General features: G+C 48.2%; 1 protein-coding gene across 1 annotated transcript in view; it reads right to left on the reverse strand.

The window, feature by feature from the left end:
* Positions 1-18,260, reverse strand: part of MAOB (monoamine oxidase B) — a 118,848-nt gene extending 100,588 nt beyond the window's left edge. Inside the window, exon 1 of the mRNA XM_040468941.1 lies at positions 18,129-18,260. Within this exon, the coding sequence (XP_040324875.1) occupies positions 18,129-18,174 (46 nt within the window). The 5' untranslated portion in view covers positions 18,175-18,260. The remainder of the gene's footprint in view (positions 1-18,128) is intronic.
* Positions 18,261-19,287: the final 1,027 nt, after the last annotated feature.

The following is a 19,287-nucleotide window of genomic DNA, read 5'->3' on the forward strand; positions in this document are numbered from 1 at the left end:
GAACTCCCAGACCGCGAGATCGTGACCTGGCTGAAGTCGGACGCTTAACCGACTGCGCCACCCAGGCGCCCCTATTTTGAGGTTTTAATGAAAGATGTTGCAAGAGGTGTTGTGGATGCCCCCCCCCCCACATACCCTCTGCCTTCTCACAGACTTGAGCCAGTGACTGACTCTGTCCCACAGCTTGTTTCCAGCTTCTGTCGCCACTTAGAACGTTAGGTCCCCCAACTGCCTCACACCTCAGTGCGGGATAAACTGAACAGCAGCTTGCATTGTCTCTCCGAGGTCCCCAGGAGGACTGAGCTCTGGCCACCCACAGTGGAAACAGACCTGAACATCACCCTTTCCTGACCTCCTGGCCCCCTCTACTCCTGTTTGCTGATGCTGAGATCACTTCCCAAATATATGACTTCCGCTCACATTCCATGTCAGGGTCAGCTTCTAAGGGAAGCCAAGCCACAGTACACATTACTCTCTCCTCCCTTCTCAACTAATATTCGTATCTTGCTCCCCTAGAAAGATCTGAAGTGATAATGGGTCAAGTCATTAGAAGAACATTTCTGTGGCTACGTTTCACCAACACAGAGAGCTAGCTTTAGAATTAGATTTTGTTGACTCACGTTTACAAATAATGCGGAGTTTCCCTAAATTGCCATAATGGCTGTGGCCCATCTTAAGTACCAGGCTGCATGTGAAACGTGGTGGCCTCCGAAGCATCGGTCTCTGGAGCCACTGTCTCCCCTGGGGGCTCAGACCAGAGGATTCTGGGGCGTTACCCTCCACGTGTAAAAAGAGCGGCTCCCAGCTCAGGGCTGCAGAAACGTCAACTGTGTCTCCGGCCCATGGAAACAGCAACAAGGGCTTCAGCGGAGCAGCTCAGGGACACCGGGGCTGTCAGAGACCAGCCCATGGAAGGTTCCAGAGTCAGGCAAGCTTTTTGGTGAGTAGGGAACCCTCCTTTTCCTCTGGGGTTGAGTTTATGTGATGTTCCTACCCTGAGGGACAGAAAAGCAGATGTCACTGGAACGCTGCTGTGAAAATATCAAAAGCTTCAAACTGGGAAACTTTATCGAGACTCCCATATATTAACTCGTTGCTGAAAGTCTGGTGGGAACGGTTAGGTCTTTGTTGAGAACAATGAGCCACACGCATTAGCAAAAAACCAACTAACAAACAAAAACCTCGTGATGAACGTAACAGTGTACGCCCATCTCATTTTAGGTATTGTATTTTTCAACATATGCCCTCCTCTTAGTTTCTATTTTATTTTTTTACACATTTATTTTTGAGAGAGCACACGGACACGCGCAAAAGGGGAAGGGGCACGGAGAGGGAGGCAGGGGATCCAAAGCGGGCTCCACGCTGAGAGCAGACAGCCCATCGCGGGGCTCAAACTCACGAAACATTCGATCATGACCTGAGCCAAAGTCGGATGCTCAACCGACATGAGCCAGCCAGGTGCCCCCTCCTAGTTTCTATTTTAAAAGGCTTCCATGACTGGAAACCTTGGGAACTGAATGCATTGCAGAACTTCAATTACTTTCAGATTTTTAAAGGGACAAAACGGTATAGAGGCATGTATGCAATATAGAACCAAGGCTCTTCATGAAGCTCTCAAAGAAAGATTCAATAAACAAATTAATATCGACTGTGAAGTCCAGGAGGTACACGCACCGTTCTAGGTGGTGAAGAAGACAGATGGGGTCCCTGCCCTCCCGGAGCTTCCGGAAGGGTGGACAGAAAAGGTGTAAAACCGAGTGCCCCGGGAGGGTAGAACGGGGGGTGGTGTGGGCAGCGCGTTGTGTGCAGAAGGTTGTCAGACACGGAGATCTAAGAAAAAAAAAAAAGGTTTAAAGTAAGTTCTGGGGGCAGCTGGGTGGCTCAGTCCATTAAGCAGCCGACTCTTGATTTCAGCTTGGGTCATGGTCTTGCGGTTCGTGGGTTTGAGCCCCAAGTCAGGCACCGAGTGGACAGTGCGGAGTGTGCTTGGGATTTCTCTGTCCCTCCCCCACTCATGCTTGCTCTCTCTCTCTCTCTCTCTCTCTCTCTCAAAAATTAATTAAAAAAATAACAAACTAAGTTCTGAAAGATGGTCAAGAGTCACCAAAGTGGCAAGGGAGCGGAGGGGGGAGAAGAGCTAGAAAGAGTTTCCACATGGAGAAGTGCAAGTACTTCCTCTGGGGTTGAGTTTATGTGATGTTCCTACCCTGAGGGACAGAAAAGCAGATGTCACTGGAACGCTCCTGTGAAAATATCAAAAGCTTCAAACTGGGAAATTTTATCAAGACTCCCATATATTAACTTGTTGCTGAAAGTCTGGTGGCAACAGAAGGCCAGAGCCTGAGGTAGATTATTCGAGGATTCAACAGTCGGCCGGTGCAGACGCAGAGCAAAGACAGTGGTGGCCGATGTCCTTTCTGAGGTAGGCAGGGGTCAGATCTCCAGTGCGTCTGGGCCAGAGTCATCATTTTGGACTTAATCCTGATGTTAACGGAAGCCACTGAAGGGTCTGAAGCAGAGGAGTAACCTCATGACACTTACATTTTAGAAAGTTTGCCCCCCCGGGAGGACATTCTGGAAGGATACATGACAGGTTATTAACCGGGGTCACCTCAAGAGAGTCAGGATGGGGTGAAGGCCAACGGATAGTTAGCTTTGTCTCTGAACAACTTCATTTGCTTCACTTCTGACAGTAAACATCTTTCTGTGGCTTGAAAACATGAAAAACATCAAAGGTTGAATTTTGTTCTCATTAAAGCCAAATTATTCTTCCTTTCGTGTGAGAATCGACACTACTTCAGGTAGATAAACCCTGAGGACGTTATGGTGAGTGAAATTAGCCGGACATGAGAGGACAAATAGTCAAATTCGTGGAGGCCGAAAGCAGAATGGGGGTTGCCAGGGGCCGAGGAGAGCAAGGAATGGGAGTGACTGTTAAATGGGGACAGAAATTCTGGGTTGCACAACAGCGTGGATGTACTTAATGTGGCTGAACTATACACTTAAAAATGGTCCAGGGGCACCTGGGTGGCTCAGTCGGTTACGTGTCCGGCTTTTGATTTCAGCTCAGGTCACGATCTCATGGTTCGTGAGTTCGCGCCCCTCATCGGGTTCTGCGCTCAGAGGGCGGAGCCTGCTTGGGATTCTCTTTATCACCTTCTAACTCTGATCCTCTCCTGCGTGCGTTCTCTCTCTCTCTCTCTCTCTCTCTCTCTCAAAATAAATAAATAAGTAAACATTAAAAAAATTTTTTTAAAAATAGTCCAAATGGTGCATTTTATGTTCTGTATATTTTATCATAAAAAAAAAAAGGAAAAAAAAAAAGGAATAGAGAGGGCTGGACCCTACGGCGGGATACAAATGAGCAGACTCTGGGAACTACAGTGGTCCACGTGAGGAAGCCCAGGTCAGGGGAGGGCACGGAGACGGTGAGGTGGACTGGTCTGAGCCATGTTTTGAAACCGGAACTAACAGGGCTTTAGCAGTTAATAACGGGGAGCAGAGAAGAAAACCTCTAGCATCTAGTATCCAAAGGCAGACCTTGAAACAAGGCAGTTGGTTGCCAACAGCTGGTTTGGGAAGTGACCTCAAGAAGCCTCGTAGGCTCTGGGGAGGTGAGACAAGGAAGAGAGGGTAGGCAACTAGGGCTCCATCCCACTTGGGGGCCTCTGGGAGACCGTAAAGAACATGCCTCAGTGGTTCCAACTGACAGGTCTGCTCCAAATGTCAGGGGTCTTGGCTTAAAAACTGGTCCGAAGGCGGATCTGTTTCCCGGAACAGCGAATACTGAAGGACAAGCAGGTGGGAGTCTGATGCTTTCAAACGCCCGGCTAATACACAGCACGAGAAGCTGGAAAATCTTTTCTTGGATCGTGGGAACCTTTTCGGAAAACACTACTCGTTCAACGGCGGTTTACAGGGGCCGGAAACCCCATACCGCGCTGCACCACACAGCTAAAATGCCAAACATGCAGCAAACAGTATTCAACCAGGGGCGCCTGGATGGCTCCGTCGGTTAAGCGTCTGACTCCTGGTCTCAGGTCATGGTCTCGTGGTCCGTGAGTTCGGGCTCCGAGTTGGGCTCTGCACGGACACTGCAATTATTTTAACAGCAAGACTGAGTAAAGCTCGCACTTTGCAAATGACTTGCAGACGTCACTGTTCACTGGCACTGAAGCCTTCATCCGTTGTATTTGAAAAATACTGCAAAAGGATGCCAAGAATTTATATAGAGAAAGCGTGGGTTTGAACACGGGTTTAAGTTCCAAGTGCCCCCATTTTTTCTTTCTCTAAATCTCTATTGTCAAAGAAAACGTATTCCAACACCTCAGCGTGCACATGTACCTTCACTGGAAACGTAACATTCGCGAATGCTTTTCATTTTAAAGGTTGGTTTTTAAACTTACTCTCAAGCCATCTTTAAACCTGCAAATTCCTTTCAAAGGAATTCATCCATAGGGAAGGGAGCCAGGTTTAGAAGAAGGGCTTCCTGAAACATACCTTGAAGACAACACAGGAGGAGGAAAGAACTGTTTTGTCATTTTCATCAGCTTTTCACAGGTTTTTGTTCACCAACTAAAACCCAGAAATGAAAGCATGCCTAAGTCCCAAATGGTTTTTCTTCTGCACACAAAACGGTTTTGCTTCCCTTCCTACCTCACAGTCATCTTAACCTCTTTGTACTTTTATTCCATTTCTCAGACCTGTCTGCTGGAAGCTCGATATTGTGGACCGGCAGACTGATTTATCTACAGAAAACTCATTTTCCCCTTGGACACACTCTCCATGATATCAGAGAGAAAGGAACAAGGGAGAGAGAAACAGATCACAGGCAGTGTATTTTAGATGTGCTGGCTTTTATCAGCTGGGACCATGTGATTTCCTTTCAGCCTCTGACCACTCCGGCATGCAGCCGATTTCCGACGGCATAAAAGGCATGTATGATATTTGACTTACCCCTCGGAAGGCCAGGAATATCACACCACCTGTGAGTAAAGCCTGCAAAAGTTAGCGGATGACACAACACCTGGAAACCCAAACCCGAGTTGTCTCAGCATCTGTTCTGACTCGGTTCAGATGAGAGCCCTGTAAAGGTATACAGAGGCGGCTTTTACTTAAAAAAGTACATTTCTGTGTGTGCGTGAGCCAACAGTTAATAGGCACGGGAAATGTAATTTCACATCATTTCTTGTGTGTGTGCATGTGTCAAGCTGGAATTGTTTCTGGATTGTTCATTCCTGGCACCTAGCACGTAGAAGGCACTCACTTCTTGTTTTCTAAGTAAAAAACTAACCGCAGGCAGATGGAAAGAGATGGGCAGCCATCTAGCTCACAATTTCCTTTTACAGATATTTCTGTAAGTAATGTGCTAGGTCTTTTTCCAATCAGAGAACAGACCCCTCAAAGTGTTAATGTCCTTGTAATACTAATAGTCTAGCTCTGTAAGGTTTGGCTTGGTGGGGCATGGAAAGAACAGGATCTCTCTCTTTCTCTCCCCCCCCCCCACCCCAAATCAACTGTTGAATCGCACAGAGGATCGTATCCCTGGGCATGCCGATTCAGAATGCTGCAACTCGTTTAAATGCTATCAGTGGTCATTTCCAAGAGGACAGTCTAAAGGTTACCTGTGAAAACTCCACAATGCACTCCTTCACGATCACGATCTAGCTTTTCTAGTTCCTTTGTCAATTCCCTCTAATATGAATGTCCTTGGACCAAAGACCCCCAACCTCTAACCTCTCCACTCAAACACCACCAACCAGCTCCCTTTTTGCCTTGCCCATCTTGGGTTGTGTCGTCCAATTTCTACAATCGCTACAATTCCTTGTGAGAAATGCCATAGGAGGCTGAATGAAATAGTAGTAGGATTATGGGAAGACTAGAGGCGCACACCAACAGAACTATTTTGCCAAGAACCCAGAATCTGAGCTGGACCCAAAAAGGTAGCCTACGATAGATGGACAGTCCATGACCTTCTGTGTCCAGTCTTCACTGATTAGGGCTGTTTGTTTCATAATTCACCCCTTGGTTCCACTGCCACAAATGTTTCTAATTGTTTATAGCAATTCCAGATAAGAGGCTATGAATCTCAGCTCTAAATTAGCCCACAGAGTGGTAAGAGAATTAGATTCCCTGGAGCTTGTTTGGGCTGAGGTAGAGGTCAGCCTCCACCCTCCACCCTGTTCTGGAGGCTCAGCCCTCTCTCCAGGCGTCCACCTCCAAGTGACTAACGCTTCATGGTTAGAACATCTTGTGATGTACAGAACAAAAATACTGTTCAACTACTGTCTGTTTAGATTAAGGTTCATGGCCGGCAGCCTCTGAGACAGATTTGTACGTGGGAGCTTCATCGGGGTTCAACACGTGTCAAGGAGTAAGAGAGGCAGGAGTGGTCGCAGGGAGGAGTTGAACAACAGAAGCTGAGAGGGCCTGTCAGAGTCGTCCTGATGTGAGGGTGTCCCCAAAGGAAGGGGCAAGCTCTTGGGTGAGTCGGCTCCCCTCAGTCAAGGGCAATCTCCAGAGAGGGACTCAGCAGTGCACCAGCGGGCGGCCAACCCTCTGAGCAGGTGAGGGAATCACTGCCCCGAAGGGGGCTCGAACAGCCAACCACAGCATCCCCTGTGCTGCCATTTTAGGCCCTACAGTAGGAAGGGCGAAACTGCCATTTCAACGGCCTGTGTACATTAGAATGTAGACTGAAATCTCAACCACTTAAAGCTACAGTTTACGGAACAGTATCTGAATTGGCCCATCAACTCTCCAGCAAATCCTGTCACTGAATGTTCCAGCAGGTTCTTTGAGGCCCTGAGGTGACGCCGTCATCCTTCTCTCCTCTGCGGCATCTGAACCAGATGCACTTCTCTTTCTCAGCACCCACGCCCCCTCAGAGCATTCACCTGTGTGTAGCTGTACGGGACGGAAACACGCATAACCCATGTGTTCGCCCCCACGCCAGCCCAATGCTTGGCAAACGGGGCATTCGATAAGCATTTATTGAACGAGTGAGCGCATCGAGGAAATGAGCAAACGTGCCTTCTTTTTCTCCCCTGCAGAAACAACAAGATAGGACACCACGTTCGACGGAATGAGGGGCTCATTTGCGTGTACGCCTTTGTGCGTGCTTATCGTCAGTGCTTAACAAGGGCTGTTTGATTTTGACTAACTGGCATAGCACAAAAGGGCTATTCTGAGACCGTCAACTGCATCGGACAGGACTCCTAAATAAACTAAAATCTATGGCAGATGTGAAGGCAAACTAGAGAGGAAATTAAAATGTAAAACATGAAACAGCTGTTTGATCAGCCGTTAAAACAGACTGCGGACAAAGGCTATATTCATGTCTTATCTAGAGGGGTAAAAATAATTAATCATAGAAAGTGATTTGTCACCGGGCTGTTTGCTTTTCGGCACTGAAACACACCAGAATGATCTAACTGAGGATGGCAAACTTCTAGACGCAGGGGATAAATGGCACCCAAAGAATTTAGACGTACTCTAAAAAAGGTATGTTCCTAGTAAATAATGGCGGGCATAAAGCCGTAATTGCAGAAACCAGTTGCAGAGAGCAAAATTTACTTGCCACCACTGAAATTTTACAAAACAGAAGAGGGTTGTGATTTTACAACTGCATTAAATTACAGCTATGAGCTCGTGAAGAACCATGGCTTTCTCGGTATTGTGCCAGAGTGGGGGGGGGGGGCGGATGTCGGTTGCTTGTTGAGGTAACCAAGAAGCCCATTATTACAATTCCACTCTGAAGTAAGTGTGAAATTCTCTTGGGAATGATGGTTTTGCAATAATTATTAAGTGCCTTCAAAGGAGTCCCAACATTTATTTCTAGAAGGTTCCAAAAGAAATCATCAGAATCATGCACAATGGTTTAGGTGTAATGATGTTTATAACAGCTTTCTTTCAAATAGCAGAAGTTTGGAAATGCAAATCTTCAGCAATAGGAGACTGGGTAAATAAATACAATCATATGGAGAAATATAAAGTTCTCAAGACCTTACGGGAAAAGAGCACTTAAGACACGATTAAATGGTCATGTTATTATTTATTTAAAAATAAACAAATAAAGGCACCTGGGTGGCTCAGTCGGTTAAATGTCCAACTCTTTTTTGTTTTTAAATTTTATTTATTTATATTCAGAGAGAGACAGCACAAGTGGGGGAGGGGCAGAGAAAGAGGGAGAGAGAGAATCCCAAGTAGGCTCCACCCTGTCAGCTCAAACTCATGAAACTGTGCGATCACGGCCTGAGCCAAACTAAGACTCCAACGCTTAACCGACTAAGCCACCCAGGGGCCCCAACTGTCCAACTCTTGATTTCATCTCAGGTCATGATCGCAGGGTTTGTGAGATCACAGCTTGGAGCCTGCTTGGGATTCTCTCTCTGTTCCTCCCTTGCTTGCACATGCTCTCTCACTCTCTCTGTGTCTCTCAAAATAAACATTAAAAAAATAAAAACAAACACATAGATCCAACAGGTGGTTTACAAAAAGAAAATACAGGTGGCATTAGTAACAGTGGTTAGTTTTTTTTGTAGAAAACAATGATGGATGATTTTCATTTTCTTTTTGTCCTTTTCTGCAATTTACAGATTTTCGTAATAAACAGGTATTATTTCTACAATTCAGGTTATTAAAAAATGTTCCATGTCTCCAAAAAAGTCCTTAAACTATAAATCACCAGAAAAAAAAATGTGATTTCATCTTTCCTTTGTATCAGTGGTTTATCTTCTTAAAACTTAAAAAAAAATTTTTTTGATATTTATTTATTTTTGAGAGAGAGAGACAGAGAGAGACAGAGCACGACCAGGAGAGGGGCAGAGAGAGAGAGAGAGAGAGAGAGAGAGAGAGCTCCAGGCTCTGAGCTATCAGCCCTGAGCCTAACACGGGGCTCAAACTCACAAACTGTGAGAGATCATGACCTGAGCCAAAGTCAGATGCTTAACCCACTGAGCCACCCAGGCACCCCTCTCCTTAAAACTTTTGGTGGGAATTTTGGTTAGTAATTAATTTGCCTCTTAATTATCTACTTTATCTTAAATTATCTGAAAAAGGGGCTCTGTTGGATAACAAAAGCTTTCCCAAAGAACTTGTTTTAATGTATAAAACTGGGAAATAATCCACAGAAGTGAGATGGAATTAAAGACATAATTACAAAGACACAATTTAAGACAGAAACACAACTGGGATCACAAGAATAGAAAGTAGCTCAGGGCACCTGGCTGGCTCAGTTGGTTGGGCGTCCGACTTCAGCTCAGGTCATAATCTCACAGTTCGTGAGTTCGAACCCTGCATCGGGCTCTGTGCTGACAGCTCAGAGCCTGGAGCCGGCTTCAGATTCTGTGTCTTCCTCTCTTTCTCTGCCCCTCCCCTACTCAGGCTCTGTCTCTCTCTGTCTCAAAAATAAATTAAAAAACATAAAAGAGGGGCGCCTGGGTGGCGCAGTCGGTTAAGCATCCGACTTCAGCCAGGTCACGATCTCGCGGTCCGTGAGTTCGAGCCCCGCGTCAGGCTCTGGGCTGATGGCTCAGAGCCTGGAGCCTGTTTCCATTCTGTGTCTCCCTCTCTCTCCGTCCCTCCCCCGTTCATGCTCTGTCTCTCTCTGTCCCAAAAATAAATAAACGTTGAAAAAATAAATAAATAAAATAAAATAAAAAAAAATAAAAAACATAAAAGAAAGAAAGAAAGAAAGAAAGTAGCTCTAACTACAAAGCATGAGGTAGGAATCAGAATTCAACATAAAAGGATCATTGGAGATATTTGAGAAATACACCCAAAGGGAGTGGTTATTCGGGCTGGAAGGAGAGCGAACCTTCCCTGTTGTCCAATTCTGATAAATGTTGAGAGGGAGGATGTGGCCAGAGTTAAAAAATGGCCTATGGAAGAGATGATTAACATCGGATCAAGAGTTTACCCTTCTGACATAAAGTGGAAGTTAACTGGAACATGCCATTTAAGATACCATTAAACAGAGGTTATGGTGACATTACTAACATTTGAAAGGTCATTCTTACCCGAAGGTACTTTCTGACTGTGCCCTCTCTCTCATAAAACAGTATGTTTCAATTTTCTTTTTAACATTTATTTATTTTTGAGAGAGAGAGAGAGAGCGAGCTCGATCGGGGGAGGGGCAGAGAGAGAGAGGAAGACACAGAATCTGAAGCAGGCTCCAGGCTCCAGGCTCCCAGCTGGCAGCACAGAGCCTGACATGGGGCTCGAACTCACGGACTTTGAGGTCATGACCTGAGCCGAAGTTGGACACTTAACTGACTGAGCCACCCAGGCGCCCCCCCCTTTTTTTTTAAATTTTTTTCCTTTTACGAAACCGTAGGTTTCAAGGACAACTTTGACATAACAAATAGGATGAACTCTTCACTTCGTGTTTCAGATTGCCCAAGATGTGTGTTTGTCACTTAGTAAGCTGGGTCAAAGCCCTGGGTAGAAAATCCCTTTGATTAAAAAAAAAAAAAAAAAAAAAAAAAAAAAAAGGAAAAATGTAAATACAGTCATGTCCTTCGATTCTAGTTATAAAACTTCAGAGAGAAAACATGAATTACTTATTTTGTGATACTTCCTCTGGGTCAGCTCTCGGCAAAACAGAAGAAAGCCAAGGGCCCTCCAAGACCTCTTCCCTTCTTGCCTCCCCTCCCCCACTTTCTCGCACAACTAGCCTTGGGGGTCAGGATAACCCAATTCATTCTCAGCAGCTGGTCACCTTTCAACCTGTTCCAGAATTTCTACTCATTTCTTGGCTTCTCTGGCTCCTAGGGTTGCTGCCTTCCACGTGTCAGGCACATAACTGCCCCCTTTATCTTTATACACAAATTTTCAGTGGCTCCCTGTTTCCAATCACAGAAAACCCTATCTATTCACTTGGCTTTTCTTTCTTTTTTTTTTTTTTTTAAGATTTTATTTTTTTATTTGAGAGAGAGAGAGAGAGAGAGAGAGACCACAAGAGTGCAAGCTGGGGAGAGGGGCAGAGGGAGGGAGGCAGAGATTCTTAAGCCGGCTGTACCCTCAGCCTGGAGCCTGACATGGGACACGGTCCCACGACCCTGGGATCATGACGTGAGCGGAAATCAACAGTTGGATGCTCAACTGACTGACTTACCCGGGCGCCCCTTTAAGATTTTATTTTTAAGTCATCTCTACACCCAACCTGGGGCTTGAACTCACAATCCTGAGATCCAGAGTTGCATGCTCTACTGCCCGAACCAGCCAGGTTCATCACTTGGCTTTTCAATGTCTCGCTGTTTGATTCCCTCCTTCTACTAACTTTATTACCCACATGTCCCCATCCCTATTACTCTTGCCTTGCCGGGACTTCTACCTTCCTATAAATAGAAATATAAGCTGTTAACTGGAGCCCATGGCCCTATGATTCACCTTATTCCTGTTCTTCAGCACCTGTTCACATTCCATTTGCTTAATGGCACCTTCTCCAACCCCTTGGGTCTTCAATGATTCATTCCTTCTATCTAACTTAGCCCTTGGCTTACACAGTACAGAGCTCACTTACATATTATTTTTTAAAGTTTATTTATTTTGAAAGATAGAGAGAGCAGGGGAGGGGCAGAGAGCGAGAATCCCAAACAGGATCCATGCTCAGCACAGAGCCCTACTTGGGGCTCGAACTCACGAACCGTGAGATCACGACCTGAGCCGAAATCAAGAGTCAGACACTCAACCAACTGAGCCACCCAGGCGTCCCTTAGCTCAGGTCTTGATTTCAGGGTCATGAGTTCAAGCCCCACATTGGGCTCCAGGCTGGGCATGAAGCCTACTTAAAATAAAATGATAAAACTAAATGATCTCTTCAAGTTCATAAGATAGATCTGACCAGAGGGGCCACCTGTGTGTTTATTATCAAAAGTGCAAGAAACCCTAAAGCAGCGAATTTTCTAAGCTATAGTGTTTTAAAACACATTTTGATGGCACACATTAGCAGCCGCATCAGTAAAATCCTCTCAATGTGTGTGTGCCTTTGCACCTGTGTGAGTGTGAACAAGTGATGTCAAAACAAACTCCAAGTTATTGTTACAGGGAAATGGCCCACTCTGATGATGGGGAAAGGTTAACAGACTGGAACCAGCTGCTTCCCATGATGACATTTACACGGGAGTAGAAGACATCAAACAAGGAAACAAATGTGAAACTGAGTAACAGTGGGGGTGAGCCTAATATTAACATCTTCAGGGTACCAAGCGGGTTAGAAGGGTCCATATAGAAAGGTGTCCTGCATTCAGAATTTCTCATGTATTTCTCTCACGTACATATTCAAAGTCATTAGAGTTTAAGCCTTTTGAATTTTGCTGCTTTCTTTTTTTTTTTTAATGTTTATTTTTTAGAGAGAGAGAGTGCAAGCAGGGGAGGGGCAGAAAGAGGGGGAGACATAGAATCCGAAGCAGGCTCCAGGCTCCGAGTTGTCAGCACAGAGCCCGATACCGGGCTCGAACTCACGAACCTCAAGATCACGACTTGAGCCAAAGTCAGACGCTTAACCGACTGAGCCCCCCAGGAGCTCCGCTTCTGGCTTTCTTATATCATCTGTGTTATCATGTCATATACAAGCCAAGAAAGTAGAGCTGCAAAGCAGCATCCTATATAAGATAATAGTCCATGAATGTGTGCGTGTGTGTGTGTGTGCGCGCGCGCGTGTTACTGCATGCACGGTCACTAACCATTTCCTCAACCCAAACTCTGACAGTGGAGTCAGCTGGCAAGGTGCCTGTTCAGACCCGCCTGCGGTTAGTGGCCATTTCGTCAGCCTGATGAAGAATAATAACCAGTATCTACCGAGTGCTTGCCAGATGCTAAGCCCTTTGCATGCATTTTCTCTTGTAATCCTCTCAACCACTTTTTGAACTGGATACCATGATTATCCTTATCTTCCAGATGAGCAAACTAAGACGTGAAAGGGTCACCAATTTCGCTTAAGGTAGCACAGCTAGTTGGTGGAACCAGGATAGACGCGACGCTCTTAACACTATGCTCCGTGTGCCCTGTGTGACACGGAGCCTAGACCTCAACATCCATCCAGAAGCCAACGAAATTGCTGCCATGGAGAATGGCCAAGCCAAACCTTAAACCTGGAAGATACAGAAGGACTTAGAAGTTGTCATTCTAGTGGCCCCTGGCTCTGCCCACATGGCCAACCAAGCAGGTCCCCCCCCATCAACGCACCCCAAGTATTAGGATCAAGCCGAAGGTACAGGGCTTTGTCATTTTCAACCCGCACAGAGCTGCCGTGAAAAGTTAAGCTCCCAACGCCTTGCCCAGCCTGTGGACGGCCCTCGAAATGCTAACTCTTGTTACTCTTTATTCTTAAGAAACAACTGATCCTGTTAAATAAATAAGATTTGCATTCATTATGAATGCACTTGTTATCCTCACGAAGATGGGAGTGAGGTGGCTGGGAATGAGGACCTGGTCAGGATCTGAATAACAGCCGGGCTGGGGTGTGGCTGAAATGCAGATCTGGGGCCGCCAACATTTTTCCTGAACCCGAGGTAAGCCTGAGCTCCTGAGGCCCTTCGGTGCAGGGAGTAAAGAGATGGGGTGGGTCAGGATGGGGCTGCGACCAGATGGGTCCCGACGGATGCCTGCACATATACGTAGCCTTTATAAGGGGTGAAGAGGACGAAGTGATTACGCAGAAAAGCCTGCTTCTCCTCCCACAGACCGGAAAATCCTAGGGTCTAAACAAGGATATATTTTCCAAAACGTGTAAGCTGAAGCCATGTGACTGCCAATGTACATTCTTTCTAATCCTAGCAACAACCCCCTCTTGCCAATAAACGCATTAGGAGTCTCATTTAAAACATGAGGTCGCTGGGGGCGCCTGGGTGGCTCAGACGGTTTGGCGTCTGACTCTTGGTTTCGGCTCAGGTCATGATCTTGAGGTTTGGGAGTTTGAGCCCCGAGTCAGACTCTGCGCTGCCACTGCAGAGCCTGGGTGGGATTCTCTCTCTCTCCCTCTCTCTCTCTGTTCCACCCCCGCTCACATGCTCTGTCTCTGCCTCTCTCTCTCTCTCTCTCTCTCTCTGTCAAAATAAATAAAAAAACTTAAAAAAAAAAAAGATGAAGTCGCTGAAGAACAGGGAGGTGATGGAACTTTCATGGTAACACAGTAGGGTAAGTGTAGAATGAGTCTGCTTGATACCAAACTATATATATCATTTTAACATTGCCATACTGCTTCTCCATAGCCTCTCTTGGATGGGGATAGACAGATTTCCAAGCAACTTCTACACAGTTATTATTTTTCAGAACATTCGGGTGGGTTCTAGATGAAGCTCTGCCATTAACACACAGGCCACATCTGCCAACTGTGTTCCAACTCAACTCATGATCCCTCCGGGGCCATCTGTGACACCACCCTGCCCAGACCGGGCCCACCAGCCCGTACCGGGCTTACTCTCCTGGCCAGGTGTTGGTCACAACTTGGAAGGCTGGCTCCCAGCTCTGCAGGATCTCGGCTAAGTGCCCACTAACCCCAGACAGCTGACTCTCCTCTCTCAAGCCTGGCAAAAACAATGTCCTTTCTGCTTCGAATTTCCCTTTTTTGGTGCTTTTTTCCTGAGGATTCAGCAAGAGCCAATCCAGATTTGCAAAAGATAGTTTCCATGGTTTCACCAACCCAAACACTGAAACCGAGACTCGGGACAGAAACAAAATGCTGCTGTCCAGCTCCATGTGGGAAATGCTGTTACTCCGTCAAAACTCCAGGGATCACCTGCTCCTTCAGTGGAAGAGATTTCAGTAAGTATGTATTCATATAGCGCACACATTTCTTAAAAAAAAACTATTCTACAGCTGCCCTGGAAGTTTTCAAACATTAAAAAAGAAGGTTGTATATTAACCGGCTGACCCTCCCATTATCTGTGTTTATCCTAAGGGAGTGATGAAAATTTGCTGACGGCTTTCAAAACGATTAGAGAATTAGCAGAACGCCCCAAGCTTAACAACTAACAAACTTTAAAAAGCAGAGTCAAATTCAGACACTTCTAAATGTAAACACTGGGTCGGTCACCTACTAATTCTAAAATTCCGATCTGACTGCTTCTCCTGCTGTCAGGGTGATTTGGCGGGAAATGCAAAAGATTGGTGGTTACAGTGGATGTGAGTTTCAAATCCAATCAGTTGCTACTTTGTTGGTGTAAAGTCCATTAAGCCAACAGCAAGTCCTCAGTGCTAACTGGGCCAGGCAGGGCTCTGGAGCTGGGGGCCGGGGGTTCTCTGCAGAGAAAAAGGGACACTTCCCTGGGCTCTGGAGGCTCACAGTCTAGTGGAGGGGAAAGTGAGCCATTAAAACCTCAGGAAGAAGGACCAGGTGGCAGGGGAGAATAAAACGGAGGCATCTAACCCAATGTGGGGGGATTCGGAAGGGCAGCCTTGGGAGATGATATCTCAGCTAAGCTGTGAGGTTAACTAAGTGTCTTCCGGTGTCTCAGTTTCCTCCTCTCGGTCCTCAGACAACAGAGAATGATGGACACTCCTTCCTCTCCTCCACCCTCTCGCCTAGTCTGTTCCAGACTTCCTCTCTCCTCTCTTTCGGCTTGGGTCATTTCATTTGCATCAGTGGCTTCAGCTCAAACTTCTCTCGCGTGCACGTATCTCTGAGCCCAACTTCCCTGAATTTCCACCTGCCAGACACCTCTCCCGTGGTCCTCCCAGCACCTCTGACTCCACGTGCCCCATCCTTCTCCCAAACCTGCTCTTCCCCCTTCACCTCCCTCTTTTGGCTAGTACCATCCCTGTATTTCTGGGAATGAAAAATCCCCATCGGCGTTCACCGACCACAGAAAGAACGTCACCTTTTGCGGATGATGCACAAGCCTCCCCAAAGTTCGTGCCACCACACCCTCCCTCCAACTCTCCACACGGAAGTTCTCGAGGTTTCCTAAGCCTGGCTACCGTGTTCCTTCACATGTTTGTGTTTTTATATAAGCGGTTCCTTAGCTCAAAATGCTTTCCTCATCTAGTCTCCTGCTGAATTCATAGTCCTCCTTTCCCACCTACTTCAAATGTCACCTCCTCTATGAAGTCTGCCCAGATTTTCTCAGCAGAGTTGGAGATTCTCTCCAATCACCTTCCCTAGGACTCTGTGCACGCACCACTAAAGCATCTATCACATGCACCACTGTCTACCTTGTATTGTCTTTGTTTGGGTATCTCCTCTCCCCTCCTGGATTGACACATCTTCAAAAGCAATGTGACCCAATTTTGCATCCCCTACCACAGCCTACTCTAATGCCTACTGTTTGAATAAATGAGTACAATTCTTGTAGGACCCCTTGTCATGTCAGCCTTTGCAAAGCTATTTTCACATGCATTGTTGCTCTTGCCCTTCACCGTGATGCTGTCATCATCTAGCTGTGACTAGTTGCTGTTATCCTCATGCAGCAGATAAAGCAGTTGAGTAAGGCCTTGGAACCCTGTTCTCTTGCTTTTTAGAACAACGACTGTTCCATGTAATGTTCCTGAGAAGAAGGCAGATCTAGTCATCTGACCCCTGTCTTCAGAGTTTGAGGTCAATATAAAAGTTCACCACTGCTTGTGGAAATAGCCAAACCCTTATCTACCCTTCCTGAACGAATCTAACATGATTTATTTGAGTGATCTTGAAGGTTTGGAGTACGAATCAGACAGGGCATAATAAGGGGTGGGGGGGGGGGGGAGTAGAAAAATCTGAACCCATTAGACTTTGGGCAAAAACAGGACCTCGGGGGCCTGGCAAGAAAACTTCAGGTGCCCCCTGAATAATATTTTCTACATATGCTTTGAAGTCCAAGCCCCCATAGGAGAAGAGATGTCAAAAATACCGAAAGCAAGCCAAATCAACCCAGCCTTGGCCCACCTTGGCGTGCCACTGTCTTATGCGTCTGTGTACCCTGCAGCACGGGACACAGGGCCTGGCCTGAGTGAGTCCAGGAGGGCCACGCGAACACAAACGGTAGCCTGAGACTCGACCCAAAGGTGAGGAGGGCTGCAGCGGAGGGAGCGGCACAAGACCAGGATCAGCCCCCAACATCCAAGGTCTTCGTTTCCTCACCAGGTACAGCAGTCGGGGCACCTCTGCCCTGCCCACTCCATGGAGAGCAAAGGCTAACCCTGCTCCTGAGACCTGGTTAGGGCCAAGGGTTGGGCAACACATCCGTGGATTTGGGAAGCATCCCAATTACTTCTCAGGAACCAGGAGGCCCCGGGATTGCTTATTCTCACTAACCCCCACCCATAGGATCCGCCTGACCCTCGTTAGAGGATGGGTTTCTCCACCCACTCCATCCCTCCCTCTGGCTTCTGTCTTTGCGCCCTGCTGCGCACACAGCCTCCCTGCGTCTGAGAGGGTGGTCTCCAACCTGCCAAACATAGGCTGGGCCAGAGAGTCAAGTTTCCCCACCCCAGCCCCACTGGACAGTTTGTTCATCCTGTTCTGGAAGCGGGTAGTGGTGAGAAGAGCTATTTGCTCAAAAGGCCCTGCAGCCCCAGGGAGAGACCCGTGACAATCACAGAACCACAGAGAATCAGGGTCAGGACGGTATTTGTCAATCAATCGCCCCAGGGTCCAACCCCTGTTTTCTGAACCAGGAGCTAACTGTTCAAGGTCGTTTCCCCTGCTGCCAGGGTTATAGTACGCTGTGGTGCACGCCTGCTTCAAGCTGGGGTGCCGAGCGCCCAGGGCAGGTTGGAGCAGATGACTGACCTTTGCTTGGAAAAAGTGACGGACCTTTGCGCCACCCCCTAGCAGAAACCTCCCGCGCGCTAACCAGCCCCCTTTCTCCTCGCCTCGAAAATTCCCGCGAGCGCAGGCCCAGCAGCCTTCGGAGGGAGAAATTCAAAGCCTGGCCCCGGCCGGTCCACAGACTTTCGTCCCTCCGCGCCCCCCCCCCCCCACCCCGCCTTCTGTCCAGGACCGCACCAAATCCTTCCCCTCGTGGGAGCTTCCGTGCGCGGCGCTCGGGGCCCGCGAGATCCCCGCCCGCGCACACGGACAGGCTCGAGGCTCCCGGGGTCGGCCCCCGCCCCCAAGGCCCTCGGCCGCCCGCGCCCCCCACCCCACCCCGGCGGCGGCCACCTGTTCGGACGCAGGAGAAAGAAGGAGGGCCGCGGCCGCGACTGACCTGAGATACCGCCCCCCACCACGATCACGTCGCATTTGTGGCTCATGGTGCTCGCCCCGCTCCGGGCCGCCCCGGTGCCCGCCGCTCCGCTGTCTGGGTCTCGGCCCCCGCCCGCCGCGCTGCCCCCGCGCACTGGTGCCGCCGCCCAGCCGCTATATCGCCCGCCTCGGGCCCCGCCGCCGAGCCCCGCCCCCCGCCCGGAGCTCCGCCGCCCAGACCTGGGGAGGGCGGGCGCGGGGGCGGAGAGATCACCTGGGGCCCGCACGGGGAGCCTGGGGGGGGGGGGGGGGGACACCTCCCCTGGGCCTTCAGCGCGGCCTTTATTTCTCCATCAACCTCCGTAGTGCGTTATTGAGCTTGGGGGGCGGCCGGTGGCCCCTTTGGGTGTCTGCCTCCAGCCCCCTGCAATTATTCCCCCAAATAGAGCAATGCAAAGAACACCAGACTTTTCGTTCGTTGAGCGTTTTCCAGGTCCCAAGCACCGCATTAAGCGCTTTGCCTGCATGATTCCGGTTAAGCCTTCTAACAACCCATTTCACAGATGAGAAAAGCGAGATAAAGTAGGTAAAAAGGCCAGCAAGGCTCCGAGACTCACTTTGCTCCACCACCCAGTATTGCCACTATCTTGGCATGTACTGGGGAGGCATTCTCCGCCCCTCTCGTCCTCCTTCCAAATACCCACCTCTCCCCCTCCCCCACTCCCTCTGCCCTTATGTCCGCAATTAGCTCCGGGAAACTAAAGCAGCAAGCGGAGTTATTTGTGGCCCTGGGAGGTGGGTCTAGGGACCTTGGCTTTGCCAAACATGGGGGGAGGGGGGGAGTTGGATTCAACAATATTACAGGTGTTTAGCCACCTTTCCGAAAGTCAAAAGAAGCAATGTGGGTGGGATGGCTTTTCAAGAACTAATTGTGTCAAGGGCTTCGGTTCCGGGCAGGGGAGCTGCGGGTTTGGTGGGAGCAGGCTCCAGGCCTGGCGAATTGTTTGAGACAAGCCTCCACCTCATCGGCTGTCCGCACAGGGCCCGCTTCAGATCCTCTGTCCCCCTCTCGCTGCCCTTCCCCCACTTGTGCTCTCCCGAAGATAAATAAATGCAAATATAATTAATTAATTAATTAATTAATTAAATAGCCCCTGGGCCTGAACCTAGGTCCCCACTGC

Source organism: Herpailurus yagouaroundi, unplaced genomic scaffold (genome assembly GCF_014898765.1).
Source record: "Herpailurus yagouaroundi ecotype Mexico unplaced genomic scaffold, PumYag 67793, whole genome shotgun sequence".
In the NCBI taxonomy this organism is placed as follows: domain Eukaryota; kingdom Metazoa; phylum Chordata; class Mammalia; order Carnivora; family Felidae; genus Herpailurus; species Herpailurus yagouaroundi.